The 15,432-nt window shown below is 41.7% G+C and overlaps 1 protein-coding gene across 3 annotated transcripts in view; it reads right to left on the minus strand.

Annotated features, from left to right (window-relative positions):
• The window catches only part of USP47 (ubiquitin specific peptidase 47), a 47,293-nt gene extending 34,336 nt beyond the window's left edge, over nucleotides 1–12,957 (minus strand). Inside the window, exons 1-4 of one of the 3 annotated variants that reach the window (XM_081840131.1) lie at nucleotides 12,475–12,957; nucleotides 4,700–4,759; nucleotides 1,032–1,235; nucleotides 12–125 (exon numbers count right to left, since the gene is read on the minus strand). In XM_081840131.1, coding sequence (XP_081696257.1) covers nucleotides 12–125; nucleotides 1,032–1,235; nucleotides 4,700–4,759; nucleotides 12,475–12,513 — 417 coding nt within the window. In that variant the 5' untranslated portion in view covers nucleotides 12,514–12,957. The remainder of the gene's footprint in view (nucleotides 1–11; nucleotides 126–1,031; nucleotides 1,236–4,699; nucleotides 4,760–12,474) is intronic. The other 2 variants (XM_081840130.1, XM_081840132.1) reach the window with 2 other exon arrangements.
• Between the last annotated feature and the right edge of the window lie 2,475 nt (nucleotides 12,958–15,432).

Here is a 15,432-nt window from a genome sequence, read left to right on the forward strand (position 1 = left end):
AATTCTCTTACCAATACTATCTGAGGTTGTTCTCCATCTTTATCTGTCAGATGCAGAAAGTTCTTTTTCCCAGGTTCAAAACCAGCATCAACAACAGATTTATCACTTGACTGATCCAATGATGTCTACAACAAAACAAAGGAATTGTTTGCTAAATAGATCTGGCTACTATTTATTTTGAAAATTTAAATTAATAGGAGAACAAGTGGGGGGGGATGATAGAACCACAGGCCTAATGTGAAATATCAGTATGACCTGGAATATCCCTGGTCATCAGCACACTCTCCCTGCATTTAGCTGTAATAGAAATCAAAATTTCTCAAGATTCTACTGAGAGCACAGGGACCATACAAGTGCTTCAAATTACAGAATGCACCTGCATGACACCCCACCCATAATGGCAATTTATTAAACTTCCAACATTAGTAGCCTCTACAGCATAACTAGAAATTAAATACAAAGTACAGTGGACATGCATTAGAAGTGCTGTACAGTTTGCTAACAATAAGATACAGAAACAGAATGAATAAAATAGAGGCCAGGGAGTTCACACATCCAGGTCTTAATTTCTGTTTTATGTTTTAAATGTTACTTCATTTCATGCACTCCTTCTCCTTCTGTGTCGGTGGGGGAAGGGCTGATCTGGAGAAGGGAAGAAATGGCCAAACTCCAAATGTGACCACAGGGCTAAATAAAGGTGGTGATCACTGTTATACATATTCTAGGATTCATGCTGTTCAAATTAAGAAAAAACTTCAGTATTTAAAAATTCATTTAAATAAACTGATAAAAAGAAATTCAAGCAGCATGACACATATGTAAACAATATAAACAGAAGGCATATTTTAATAAAATGCATAAAAATAAACAGACCCAATCCTGTGCAGAGGAGGAAGAGGGTAGTTCTGTTGTGGAAGCTGCCTCTGAATGGCTTCTTTAGATGAATCCCACCCACTGCCTCCAACATTTATACAAGTATTCCCCAAAATGTCTACATTTGTACTCTGTTAAGGAAGATAGCATGTTTTTACCGTATCAGCAACGCTGCCTCCATTTCCCCATATTAAATCAAATGTTCCATTAATATAGCCCACTTTAGTGGCCACATCCTCAAACAGTCTTTTTACTGGAGTGGAAGCTGGCAAGTTCAAAGTGATGCGCTCATTAACGGTCTTAGAATTAGTTGTATCTTGGATTATACAAAGCACTCTAGGTTCATCAGCGGCACTTTCGATCTGTAATGAAGAAGAAAACAGATTTTTAAAACTGACCATCCAACCTCTGCTTAAACATAGCCAACTTCTTCGTAAAATGAAGTGAAATATTTTATTATCTCATGGATCAAAATAATGAGCATATGATTTTCTTTAAGACTGCACCATCTTAACAGCATTAGAGGCAATCATCTGGGGGGGGGGATTTCACCACTCTAAACCATGTTGATCTAGGGTTGTATATTGCTTCTTCCCCATCTCACATTTCCCACTACATTTTGTTTAACAATAACCTTAGTTTGCTTGTATGTGTACATAGTTCACATAGTAAATTAATGCTTATCCTTCAAAGTAGAATCAGAAGTTATGGTAAGTGCCAAACAAGAAGCACAGAAGGGTGCTATATGGAGGAAGGAAAAAGAAATGGTACAAGAGTGAGCACTTATTTACAGTCATCCATAACTATTGTTTGGAGCAGAAATAGTCAACATGGTAGTAAACATGCTATCTTTCATCCCTGATTACTGGCCACAATGGGTGGGCCTCATACCTCTGTTCTCTTTCCATTAGACTATTTAAGTTAATAGTTAATTTTTTATTGATGGTCCAACTGCATGTTTATTTGAAGGCAAACAATAAACTTAAATTGGTTTGTAAGAGATTAGCAAAACACTCCCCAAGTTAATTCCATACTTGATCCTGTTCCCACACTTTCCCCCCTCTCATTAGCTTTACATGGTCAACTGAATTATGTACAGCAGTGTTACATACAAGACTGTCATGCTAGATTAAACCAATGGCCAAGCACAGAATTCTAATGGCAGGACTTACATTATACAGTAATCAGAGGCAAGCTATGTATGGGGCAGAGGGAGAAAAAGGTTGTGTTCTTGCTGCGATGACCAGCTACTGTCAGATACACTTATCTATCCATGCTTTGTTAAAACATTATGTTACACAGTACTGCATTGTCTGACAATAATAAATCCCACTAATAAACTACAATTTTTCTAGATAATTACATCTGTCTGTCTTAATCCAGAGTTTGGGAACCTGTGCCCTCAGGTGTTGCTGAATTCCAAAATCCATCAACACCAGCCAGAAAGGTCAGAGGCCTGGAATGATGGTAGCTATAGCCCAGAAACATCTACAGGGCCACAGATTTCCGATTCCTGCCAAACTGCTAGCTAGTTTTAATATCAAACACTCAGATGCTGAAAATGAAAATAGTGCCATCTATTATCTCCCTCAATTTCCCCCTGAAAACCCATTTCAACAAAGCCTGTACATTGCAGCCAAGCCTGTCATCTAAATACAGTTTGTTAGTGTGATAGTACACTGTTTGGTCATGAAGTCTACTTGGGAATGCAAAAACAGGGGCTTGCCAAACTTGATGAGCTGTGTTGGTTTGGTAAATCACTATTTGTGCAAACCAGACTTAATCCTAACCTCGAGCTACACCCAAAGACCTAATCCTATTCTACAACTACATAGTATTTACAACTGTATTTTAGATTGCCAACTCCTTTTGACCAATAACTCATCCTTTTTATTTATTTACAACACTTTGTAATGTGTTATATACACTGTTGGTGCTGTATATACAAACAGTATATTTACTCTCCATACAGCTGGCCATTTAACAAGCCTCCAACATGCTGCCACCCCGGTCATCTTTTTGCAAGCATTTTTCAGAAGATAACTTATCCTTCAGATCCTTGCAGCTGCAATTTTTACATCTTCTCTAGCTCTGCTATATGCTTTTACAAGTAAAGCAATCAGAACTGATTGTAATATTTTAAATGAGGGTTAAAGTACCTCCAGCTCACGCTCCAATCTTGGCCTGTCAAGGTTTTCCCTTAAGGAAGATCTCAAAAGCACTCAAACTCAGCACTAAGCAGCATTTTCTTTTATCCCTGTCAATGGCAAGTAGAGGAGAAACAGCCACTTTGCCAGGCCTATGCTCAGGGCTTCCTAGAATACCAAACATGGGGGTGACCCTGGTGGTGTAGTTCTCAAGTGGGAACCCCATGCAAAGGATTTTGACAGATTGGTGGGACAACACAAGCCAATCATGTAACATTTTAATATCATTGTTTTATTGGCAGGTGAGTGGCCTCATTTACATTTACACCAAGGTCAGTGCTAAGCATGATTATATCAGCTTGAAAACCCTGGCTAAAACCTAGGGACCAGAACCAAGAACTAGACCAGAATGGTTTTATTATATATTTCAATATATAATAATAGTTGTTCTACTTACACTCCTCCCTCCATACCAAACACGCCACCAGATACACACAAAAAAGTTCAGAGTGGGGAGGTACAGAAGAAGGGACCCACCTACAGAAGAAGGGACCCACGCACCCACTCACAAGTATCCAAATAAAGGGGGCAAGCCTTTATTCTTCCAGGCAAGCCAGCAAAAATATTATTAGGAGAAATGAAAAGCAAAGCTAGAAAAGAGGCACTACTTTACTGCTAGAGTCAAGTCATTTTTGAGAAGCAATTCATTAACCATTTGCAGCTTGTTTGTTTGTTTGTAAACCACAGTGTGTCTCAGCAAAATACTGAAGGGGAGGGGTGAAAATAAGCCAAATCTCCCCTCCTGCAACTGTGTGAAACAACTTCTTTGCAGTTTGGGTTGTTTGCTTACTTGTGCAAATTGTACAACAACTGAAAGGTTCTCTCTTCTCAGCACATCAAGAGCCTCCCTGGACAGTGTTTAGAATGATCTTTTTTTTTTTACCAAAGCCCCTTTCCTTCAACCATTAAGAAGTACTAAAATTATAAATCACACCACCCCATATTATGCATACTGAAATGTTTCATGCTATTATTTTTATTTATTAAATTTGTATACTGCCCTATACTCATAGATCTCTGTTTGTTGGCTCTTATCCAGTCTATTATTGAGGCATGACAATGTTATGCTCTTAAAAACATATCTACTATTTTCTCACTACACATCCAATAAAACACACTCGTGTCATTTTCTCTGGAAAAATGCTTCCCAATAGCCAACATTTTGATAGAATCAAACATGCATTCAGCAAAAAGACAGACGTGTATGTGCTCACTATAAACAAAACAATCCACATGAACGCTAAAAAGGTCATGTAAGCAGCAAAGCAAACACTCCTGCCTTAATGAGAAGCAGATACAAAGCTCATAAGACATACTCACTACTTTATTTTCAGTTATGTGCCATACAACTCTTCTAAAAAACATCTAGCACATTATTTTATTTTGGAGCTCTAACACCATGCTTTTTAATTCTTGTGAATGTTACACAACAAAAGCAACCAAGCTTACCATTTTGTACAACACACACACCCAAATACCAAAGCTTCCTTGTAAGAATAAAGCTCAAAGTACACTCACAAAGCATTTTACTAACTCATGCAGATGTTAACAAGTACTAGTCTCATGCTGTTACTACCCAGTTAAACAATCGGTTTTAAATGTTTACTGCGGCTAACTACCTGCGAAAATTTCTTCTTCATTTCATCAAAGATACTTTGTCTGCATCTCCAAAGCATATCCTATGGTATATAAACACAAAATAGTAAGATTATAGCACCCTGAAGTGGAGAAGAATCTTCAAATGTTTACTCAGAATATCTATACAGCTTTGAAAGTTACTTGCAAAAAGAAAAACCATTTTCCTCTAAAATAATGAACACTTGGAAAACTGAGCCTAAAAGAATGTGGAAATCCTAGTTCACAGTCTGTCTGGTTGAGATCTCAAAGTTTTAGATCATGGATAGGGAACCTTTGACCCACCAGGTGCTGCTGGACTTATTCCCATCAGTCCTAGTCAGCCTGACCAATGGTCATGAATGACAGGAGTTGGGAGTCCAAGAATATCGATTCTAGAGGGTCACAGGTTCCCCATCAATGTTTTAGATTAACCTAATGCAGAGGGCAACTAAATCTATTACAAACCCAAGCACATGCATCTTGAGGCCTTTCCCCTTCCAATGGCCACAAGAGAAAGGTGCACCATTCCCATATTGTTGTGAAACTTTCAGCAATGTCCAGAATTTAATTCCTAATGGGGAAATTATTATTATTATTATTATTATTATTATTATTATTATTTATATTGCACCCATCTGGATGGGTTTCTCCAGTCACTCTGGGTGGCTTACAACATATCTAAAAACATTAATCCTTAAAAGCTTCCCTAAACAGAGCTGCCTTCAGATGTCTTCTAAAAGTCAGATAGTTGTTTATTTCCTTGACATCTGAAGTGAGGGCATTCCACAGGGAGGGTGCCACTACCAAGAAGCCCTTCTGCCTGGTTCCCTGTAACTTTGCTTCTTGCAGTGAGGGAACCGCCAGAAGGCCCTTGGAGGAGAACCTCAGTGTCTGGGCTGAGCAATGGGGGTGGAGAGGCCATTTAAGGCTTTAAAGGTCAGCGCCAACACTTTGAATTGTGCTCAGAAATGCACTTGGAGCCAGTGAAGATCCTTTAGAACCGATGTTATATGGTTCCGGTGGCCACTCCCAGTCACCAGTCTAGCTGCTGCATTGTGGATTAGTTGTAGTTTCAGAGTCACCTTCAAAGGTAGCCCAAGTAGAGCACACTGCAGTAGTTCAAGCAGGAGATACCAGGGCACACACCACTCTGGTGAGACAGTGTGCATACCAGATGGAGCTGGTAAACAGTTGCCCTGGACACAGAATTGACCTACACCTCCATGGACAGCTGTGAATCTGAAATGACTCCTATGTTGCGCACCTGGTATTTCAGTGGCATAGTTACCCTGTTCAAGACCAGGGAGTGCCCACCCCCTGTCCCCCCAAAAACAGTACTTCTGTCTTGTCAGGATTCAACCTCAATCTGTTAGCCGCCACCCATCCTCCAACTGCCTCCAGACACACACACAGGACCTTCACTGCCCTCACTGGTTCTGATTTGAAGGAGATGTAGAGCTGGATATCATCTGTACAAGTACTGTAAAAAGTTACTGGCCAGAAATTGTTTCTATGTTGCACCTCACTAAACAGTTCTAAAGCTCAATCAACCTAAGCAAAGCCATCACCAAATAATAACCATAGAAATGCCAAAAAATCTGAAAACTTTTTGCCCTTCAATTACTGCAGTATCCTTGTTAATTTTGGCATGCAGTTGACTTTCTTCATTTTAAAGAGATCCTGCAATTCAAAATAACCCATTAATAACCATGGTAGGAATATCTCATTCTATGGTCAACAAATGAGCACACAATTTACTGGAAATGTGACTTGAACAAATTTGTGGAGGATGTGGTCCTAGTGATATGAAAACAAATACTGTGGCTATATAATGTGATATTATGACTGTGTATGTGTATGATCCCAAAATGTATGATCTCTGCAACATGTCAACAAAATCCATGGCTATGATGCAACCTAGATGTGTCAAATATTGTTGATTTGGCATGCATTTTTTTTTAAAGGAAAGCTATTAGAAAAAGAGAAGAACAATATCCATTTCCCATGTATGCCTACTACAAGGGACAGCCAAGATGATGCCCTCCAGGTGCTATGGACTACAATTTCCTTCAGCTCCAGCCAAAAGTAAAGGAAGACAGGAGTTGTAGTCCAGCAACACTGAGATTGCATCATGTTGGATGTCTGCATTGATTCAGAGATGGAGAATGATTATTGCAACAGAGCACTTGCATATCACATCCCAAAGTTTTGCAATTTCCAATTTTAAATAACATTTCTATTGATGCATATCCAGTCAGAGAATCTGCAAGATCTATTTATGACAACTGCAATATCATCATTTTAAATTTTAAAATGAACATAAGATTGAGTAGTAAAACATAATCCTTGTCTATTTAGTTTCTGCAAATGGAGCTCACAGCAGTCTGCCTTGAAAATCAAAATTTCCATAACACACAGTTCAGCAGACATGACTAAACATAAATCCAAAGACTACTATTTGCCTCAGTTTTGATTAGTCATTTCTCCTCCAGGCCTGGGTCTAGTTTTCTGCCAGTTCAAACCGCAGCTGTTATTATTTACATTGTATACAATCTGTATGTATTTTATTCAGCAGAGGGACCACAGATCACCAGCAGAGTGTATGCTTTGCAACCAGATAGTTCCAAGTTCATCTCCTGGAGTGTTTAGTTAAAAAGATTTCACACAGAAGTGCTGAAAAAGACTTCTACCTAAAACTATGTAGAGTAACTGCCACACATAGCAAAGTGTACGGGACTGGATGGGCTAGTTGTATTATATAACACTGTTTTTTATAGAGTAATATTTTGAAGTAGTGCAATCCAGCTGCTCAGTCCCAGACCCCTGCCTCAGAGAATTCAGGAGGAGCTGCTGCCCGATATAGGAAATGCTGCCTGAATAATTCTGCTTTCATACTCTGTGAAATTTCTCAAGATTCACATGTAATTTTACCTTAAGAATATTTTGTAAGCTGTTTTGAGGTCAGAAAAAAAGTATTATTAATTAATTAATTAAAAATTACAATTAAAATATTGCCTTCATTGACCCAGGTGCTTGCAATCAACCTTTACTTTTTTACCTCTGAACCTAATCAAGCCCTACAGCTTTAATTTTAGCCAACCGTAATAATCTCTAATCAAGGTACTGAATACAGTTCCAATGATCCTGGTTTTCCAGACCAATACTTGTATTGTAAGTTGTTGCTGATTTTGTTGCCTGGCCTTAAATAAATTTGCTAAAACTGCTTCAAAAAGGTACTAACCTCAACTGAATAATAGCATCAAGCATATTTATGCAACCCAGCTCCAAAAAAAAATCAATTTGTACTATGTGTCCTCAGTGACTGGCTGAAAAGTTCTACAACTGATTTACTTTTGCATGTTTGACCCTACAATGAATATATTACACTATATAACTATATTGTACATATATCTGTAGTATGGTTATAAATGCAAAAGTTCTTTTTGGCTTTGAACTCTAGCACTGCCAAAAACATATCAACTGTCCCTCTAATTTCATGTGCTGTTTTCCCCAGTGTTCCAGCACCTCAAGAATATGTTAAAAATTTAAAAGAAATAACAATTTGATTTAATTCACCCTGTGGAGCAGTAGCTGCTCAAAGTTTAGCATATGTACTCTGAACTACTGCTAAGGGATTAATTGCAAATTAATTATTAAAACAACACATTCTTTAATTTTCAGAAACTGTTTTAGGTTGCTTGCAGCATGGTCCAACAATGTGATATTCACCTATGCATGTTAGTAGCTAGCTTTTTTGGCAAAAGTATTCATATTACAAGTTTATTAAGTCTTTTAATGTATTTCACATTATGTACCAAATCACTGCAATTATGTACTAGAAACAGAACCTTTACAAGTAATTATTTGGATGATGATGATGATTATTATTATTATTTTATTTATACCCCACTCATCCGGCTGGGTTTCCCCAGCAACTCAGGGCAGCTTCCAGCAGAATATAAAAACACATGCTATTCATTAAGTTGTCTTGCACATAAAAATATGCAAATGAAATGTGTCCCACCTTCAGATACTAAACTGAAGCAAAGAGTTGGTGGATTATCACGATGCATTTCTGTACATCCCAGTTGGCATAAATTTCACTAAAATATTTACAGTGGTGCCTCGCAAGACATAGCGGTTTTTTCGTCTTGCGAAGCAAGCCCATTGACAGCTTAGCGGATTAGCGCTATTAGCGGCTTTTAGCGATCAGCTGTTAAGCGGCTTATCAGCGGATCAGCTGATAAGTGGCTTAGCAGCTTAGGAAAAGGGAGAAAAAAGGGGAAAAAACCCGCAGGAACTCGCAAGACATTTTCGTAACACAGTGGTACCTCCGGTTGCGGATGGGATCCGTTCCGGAGCTCCAGTCAGATCCTGAGGTTTCTGCAACTGGAGGGACCGCTTCTGTGCATATGTGCGGTATAGTAGAGTGTTCCTGCAAATGTGCGCGCAGTGAAACACGTCTGGGTTTGCCGCTTTCACAACCTGAAGTTTCTGTTATCCGAGTGTAACAAAAGCCGAGGTGCTACTGTATACTTAAGTTATGAACATTCCTACAAAAATGTGATGTAGCAGTTTGGGGAGTGTATTTTATAAGGGGGAAATGATTTATGGTTACAAAATCATGCAATATAGATACATAGATATATACAAACACAATGTTTCTGTTAACTCTGGAAAAATATATGGGGTTGACAAGAAAAAGTAACTCCTATACACATACAGACACAAACCATTTTTCTACTCTGAAAAGTATCAGTGTCTGAAGAGTAGAGATTAGAGATATAAAATGCAATGCTTTCTAGTGCTCTAATCGAAAGGTAGTACAGTGTAATAATTAAAGTAGAAAATAAAATGCTACTGGGGGGGGGTATTCTGATGGATTTTCAGAGGCATCCCACACCACCCTTGACTTTCTTGAAGAAAAAGTTAAGTGTTTCCAACCTTTACATGCATATTTATACCATCAAGACTGCAACTAACTAGAAAATAAATACCACTGAACTCATATGTACTTTCTTGTTAGTAAACATGCTAAGAATTACATTGAACTAGATTTAAGAATGCAGCTCCTTTTAATCATTTGGTGTGTACTAGTCTGTGTTTATGTCCAAAAAACACTACAAAATATGTTTCATGATTATATTTTAAGAAGAAACAAAAAAGAATTATACACAATCTACAGATGTAGTTAAGTGATTTCTTTAAAATGTGAGGTTAGAAGAAACAAGAACCTTTCTTCATCCTATTAAGTACAGAATTCAATATATCCAAAAAGAAGAGGACTGAAATCCTGTTCAGCTCTAGAAGATAAAAATAAGCTTCTAAGGCATTTGAATAACATCTACAGAGGAACAATGATCAGAGCCAGACTCTGCCATTAATCATTCCAGTCTGTGCTAGTTATCTACAATTACTGCCAAAGGCCTTCTGCTATTAGCCTTTGCTTCTTGGCTGTCACATGATGTTGCACCATTATTGTTCACATTACTATATAATTCAGAACTATATGGGTATGTCATACATGCCATAAATGTGGAAATTATACACTATTAAAAAAAACAAATACACTGAGCTACAATTTTTATGTGTGACAATGTCACATACATACCTCCCCTCTCATCTATATTATTTTGTACAACCTACCACGTTAGTGGTTAGGGCTGAAGAAACTCACAGCCCTAACTGTGGGTAGGGAAACCCACTATGCTGTGACTTCAAAATACAAGGTAAGTTGTACTAAATATTTTTTTGTGGGGGGAGCAAAGCAAACAAAGTACTGTACTGTTTTCAGATGCATTTTTGGGTCATGCGTGTGACCTCTTCTCTATGAACTTGTGTAATTGCAATGATGCATCCAAACACCTGTTCCCATGTAGAAAGGCAAATTATTTTTAATATTTTACTGAATGAGTTTAGGGTCAGGATTCCAGTATGGTAATTTATTATATGCCATCTTACTCCCCTGCAACTGAAAAGATTTGACTTGGAAGAAAAGATTATATTCGCTTCAAAAAGATCCTCTAGGAGTTCCAACAATCTCAAGGCTATTTCTCATGTTACAAGCGGAAAGGTAACAGTCTAGTCTAAAGCCAACACTGGAGTTTTCTTACATGAAAAGCAATAATGTGTAAATAATCCAGAAACAGTTCAGTTCAGTATCCAAGTCTTTCAGTGTTAGAAACTCAGATATATAAGCTAGCTGCCAAATGACTCCTTAAACCAGAGTAAAAGTGGCCAAAACGGAATTCCTAGTTGCCATTTGGGGGACAGAAGTTCATACTGGAAAACTGAATAAAAATTGGTTCCTGAAATTCATTCTGACTGTGCAGATAAAATATAACAGATAGAATTCTATGGGATGTGTTGCTAGTGTGTGAAAACAGGCAAGATCTAAGGATTCCCAGGCATTCACTTCCAGGTGGTAGGGATGTCAGGTGCTATCGTGGTCACAAGTGGCTGACAGCCGGGTGCAAAATACGCCTGTTGCCTGGCCAATATTGAACGCTGCTATAGATAGATACATCTACTTGGAAGAGCATTGCTTCAGCCTAAGTCATAGGGCAAACCATCCTGTACCATTCCTTCCCACCAAAATATTATAGAACACTTCTCTATCACTTCCCCAATCCAACATTTCATAAAGGAAGAGCTACCAGTCTCTTTCTCAGTCTTCACAACCTTTGTAAAAAAAACATGGTTCCAATCACAACCAGAATAATATTCCTTGTATTTGGAAGTCTGGTTCTATTTTCTTTTATTAAACTCTAACACTAGTGGTTTTCAAACTGTACTCAAGAGAACCCTTATCAGTAGCTCTTCAGTGACAAGATCAGTCATGGTGGATGGGTTTCCCTGGAAAACAGGTTGTCTACCACTATTTTTCTTTTACGAAGTACCAGAGCAGGGGGAACAGCATGTTCTAGTGTGAAACCCCAGCCCTAGTGTGAAATCTGCATTCTCTCCAGATGTCCTGCAAGAGTCAGCACCCCGACATGAACAGTTAGTTGAGTGAGTGTGTGTGTGTTTATGTGAGTGCCATCCACGATCCTCAGAATCCTCTGCAACACACACACACGAATCCATGGCAGACAAACCACGCATAAAAGGCTCCTTCCAGGTAGAGCCTATTACAACTATGAACCTGAACTCATGGACATGAACTTGCCCCGACTAACCCGGGAAGTTCCTCCTCTCTCCAGCATCCTTTGAACTTTCGCCCACACCTGTCGCCTGGATCTCTGCCGGTGCTGCAAAACTGCCACTCAACAGCGTGGGAGCACAGGTGAGCTGCATCACAACGCGCATGCAACTTTCCATGGTTATCGAACCTACCTCGACTTCCTGGAAAGCTGCGCTTGCTGACACGAATGAATGCCCCGAGGGCCTCCTTGGCCTTTCCCTCCCTCGCTCCCTCCTCACAGTGACAGGTCCCCCCTCCCCTCGCGACGTCTGAAGCAACACTCATGCGCGCGGCCTCTCGGCCGTCCCTTCCCTTCCGCAAGGCCCTAGAGCAGCGAAGGAAGGCCCTGCCGAGAAACACCCGGCAGCACCAGCCCGCCCGCCCGTCCCCGAACAGGCAACACCGGGGCTTCCAAACGAGGCCCCGCCAAGCCCCAGGCCCTCGCCGCCCCTGTAACCCGCCCGGGCACGCAACGACTCCTTCCGTGAGGCTGCGCGCACGCCTCGGCCTCCCGTTCCTCCTCTGCCGCCGCCGCCGCCGCCGCCTGAAGCGGGGCCTGAAGGCGCGGCCTCCGCCCAAGGGCCCCTGACGCACCTCTTTGGGGACCAGCTGGTTCTCCTCGCTGGGCACCATGGCCAGTGGCGCAGCCAGCCCGGGGCCCGCGGCAGCTTCGGGCGGGGAGTCGTCGTCAGCAGGAGGCGCCGTCCGCGAAGGAGGGAGAGGAGCGGGGCCGCGGCACGCTCGGCATCGTTACGGTCTCGGTCTCCGCCGCCGCCTCCTTTCTGTGGCTCCCTGCGTGCGTGCGTGTGTCTCTCTGCCGCCTCTCCCCCTTCTCAGCGAGCGCAGCAACGCCTCAGCCGCCTGCCCTCCCCTCCCTCCGCCAGCGCCAATCAATGGCAAAATGGCCGACGACGGGCTTCTCGCGAGACGTCGCCGGCGCAGCTGGAGCCCTTCCCTCCTCAGGGCGCCTCCGCTCCCACCTTCTGCTGGGGGAAAGCGGCTCAGAGAGGCCGCGGGAAAGCCTCTGGCCTGCTCCCGGGCTGCTCGCCCTGTGAAGGGCCGGCGGCGCTCCGCCGGGCTCCGCGGCACTGTCTCCCGAGGAGGCGGGAGGAGGACGAGGACGATCCGTCCTTGACCCTCATAAAACAAACATCTTGGCGCCCGCCCGCCCGCCCGCCCTCTCTGGCTATCAGGCAGGCAACTTGGTGGAGAGTTTGCTTTCGGTTGGTTCCGCCCTCCCATGTCTTTAAACTGGCACGCACCGATTTTCGTGAAGGCTGCTTAACCCAGAGGAAAGCCGCATTTAATTCCCAGCAACTTAATTCGCACCGTCAACGTGCCTAAGGTTTGAGTCGCGCGTAAAGAGAAACGCGCAGCCCCATCCTATGCAGGTTTGCTCCGTGATAAGCCCCGCTGAGTTCAGCGGATGGGTGTTTATTCCCAAGTAAGCTTGCAGGCGCACTTGCAAGAAACCGTAACAGCTCGTCCTTTTTTTGTATTACTTTTTGATTAATGCCTCCCCCCCCCACCTCCCACTTTCTATCCAAGAGGCAGATTTACTGAAATGCTATTAAGTAATCTGAAGAGTCTTCAGTAGAGTACAGTAATGAAATTACGATCAGCAAATGATGGCTTTTCAGCAGCGATTTGAGATGGATAAAGAATAATAGCGGCAAAGGTTGCTTCTGATTTGGAAATGGCAAATTACTTCCGGCAGCGTTGGTTTCCTTATAAGAAAGTGAATGACAGCCATGGACGTAGCCAAGGGAGGGCAGCTGCCCCCCCCAATCAATAAAAATACATAGCACACTGAGGTTCTGCCCCCTCCCCCACAAAAATCCTGGCTACGCACATGATGACAGCTACATCAACATTCATGAGGAAGTGACCAAGACTGTCAAAATAACCCATAAAAGCAGAATGCGGGAGAATATTCTGGCATATTTTACAGTGATGCAAGGCACATTTCAGTCCCCTTTACACTTAAGACTATTAATCTATTACACTTTGGTTGGTGTGTAAACATAACAGGTACTTTTTCCCTTCTCTCCCCTTTTCAGCCTGGAAACACAGTAGAAATATAATGTGAGAATGATTCAAAAGTTCTGTGGCATTGCAAGCAATGATTTGCTTCCACACAGAAAAGAAGTTAAACCACTTCATCAGTACCTCAGCTAAAAAGCATGCTAGCACTCATCCACAAAGGAGGTATATTTCCCAGAGTAAATGACAGCTCCTGCAAGACTGAGTTTTACCAGGCATTCTGTGCCAAGACAAGTCAATAATTGATTCCAAGTAATGTGCCCAGCAAGCTGTAACATTCTTTCCTTGCAGCTGAATGACGCACAGCAAAGTGTGAAATTCCTTCCTACCTTTCATAAACATCAAAGAAGGCCTCTCTGTTCTGAGTCTTATGAGAGAAAGTTCAACTAATTAGTGAAGGGAGGGGTGAACATAATCCCACAGACAAGGGTACACACAACTGCGCAAAGAAGATGAAGCAATTTTTGATCCATATAGCTGATTTTGTTCCCTACAGGCAGTGTTGCTAAAGCCAAATTCCCCTATAATCCCGTAGTTAGAATTAAGAGTCTGATGGCCTAGAAACCGTAGAGCAAGCAGTGAATTGCAAAGATGAGAGTGATATGAAAAAGCCCCCAAATATTAAGTGTTTGCTATGGTCATGAGAGAGCTGTATGCACAAGAATTAACTCATTTATTAATGGAAAAGAGGGGGAAAGACAATGAAAAATGTTAAGAAAATATTTATACTTTAGTTTTATGTAAGCCATTCTGACGATTGTTTTGAAAAGTGGAATGTAAGATAAAAACCATCATGTAAATTGTTTCATTCTAATTGGCCCACTGCCAGATGCACCCTCCAATATATGTACCAGTGTGGTGTAGTGGTTAAGAGCAGTGGACTTGTAATCTGGTGAACCGGGTTTGCGTCTCCGCTCCTCCACATGCAGCTGCTGGGTGACCTTGGGCTAGTCACACTTCTTTGAAGTCTCTCAGCCCCACTCACCTCACAGAGTGTTAGTTGTGGGGGAGGAAGGGAAAGGAGATTGTGAGCCGCTTTGAGACTCCTTAGGGTAGTGATAAAGTGGGATATCAAATCCAAATTTCTTCTTCTTCTTCTTCTTCTTCTTCTTCTTCTTCTTCTTCTTCTCCTCCTCCTCCTCCTCCTCCTCCTCCTCCTCCTCCTCCTCCTCCTCCTCCTTCTCTGTGCCAGTCTGGAGCTGGTGCATAAAAAAACTGGCTGGCAGGAGTCAGCAGGATACTCCATTGAAGGTAAGGCTACAAATGGCTACTAACCATGATGGCTATGCTCTGCCTCCACATTGGATGCATAATGCTTCTGAATGCCAGTTATTGGAAGCTGCAGAAGGGGAATGTGCTTTGGTCCTTGAGTCCTGCTTGTCGGCTCCCCTCCGATTTCTGGTTGGCTGCTGTGAGGATAGGATGATGGACCAGATGGGCTATTGGCTTTGGATATGGCAGTGGTTCTTCTGCTTTTATTGTCTCAGGTTAGGATTGCCCTGTAATGTG

Source organism: Podarcis erhardii, assembly GCF_964252035.2.
Source record: "Podarcis erhardii genome assembly, chromosome: 1".
Taxonomy (NCBI): domain Eukaryota; kingdom Metazoa; phylum Chordata; class Lepidosauria; order Squamata; family Lacertidae; genus Podarcis; species Podarcis erhardii.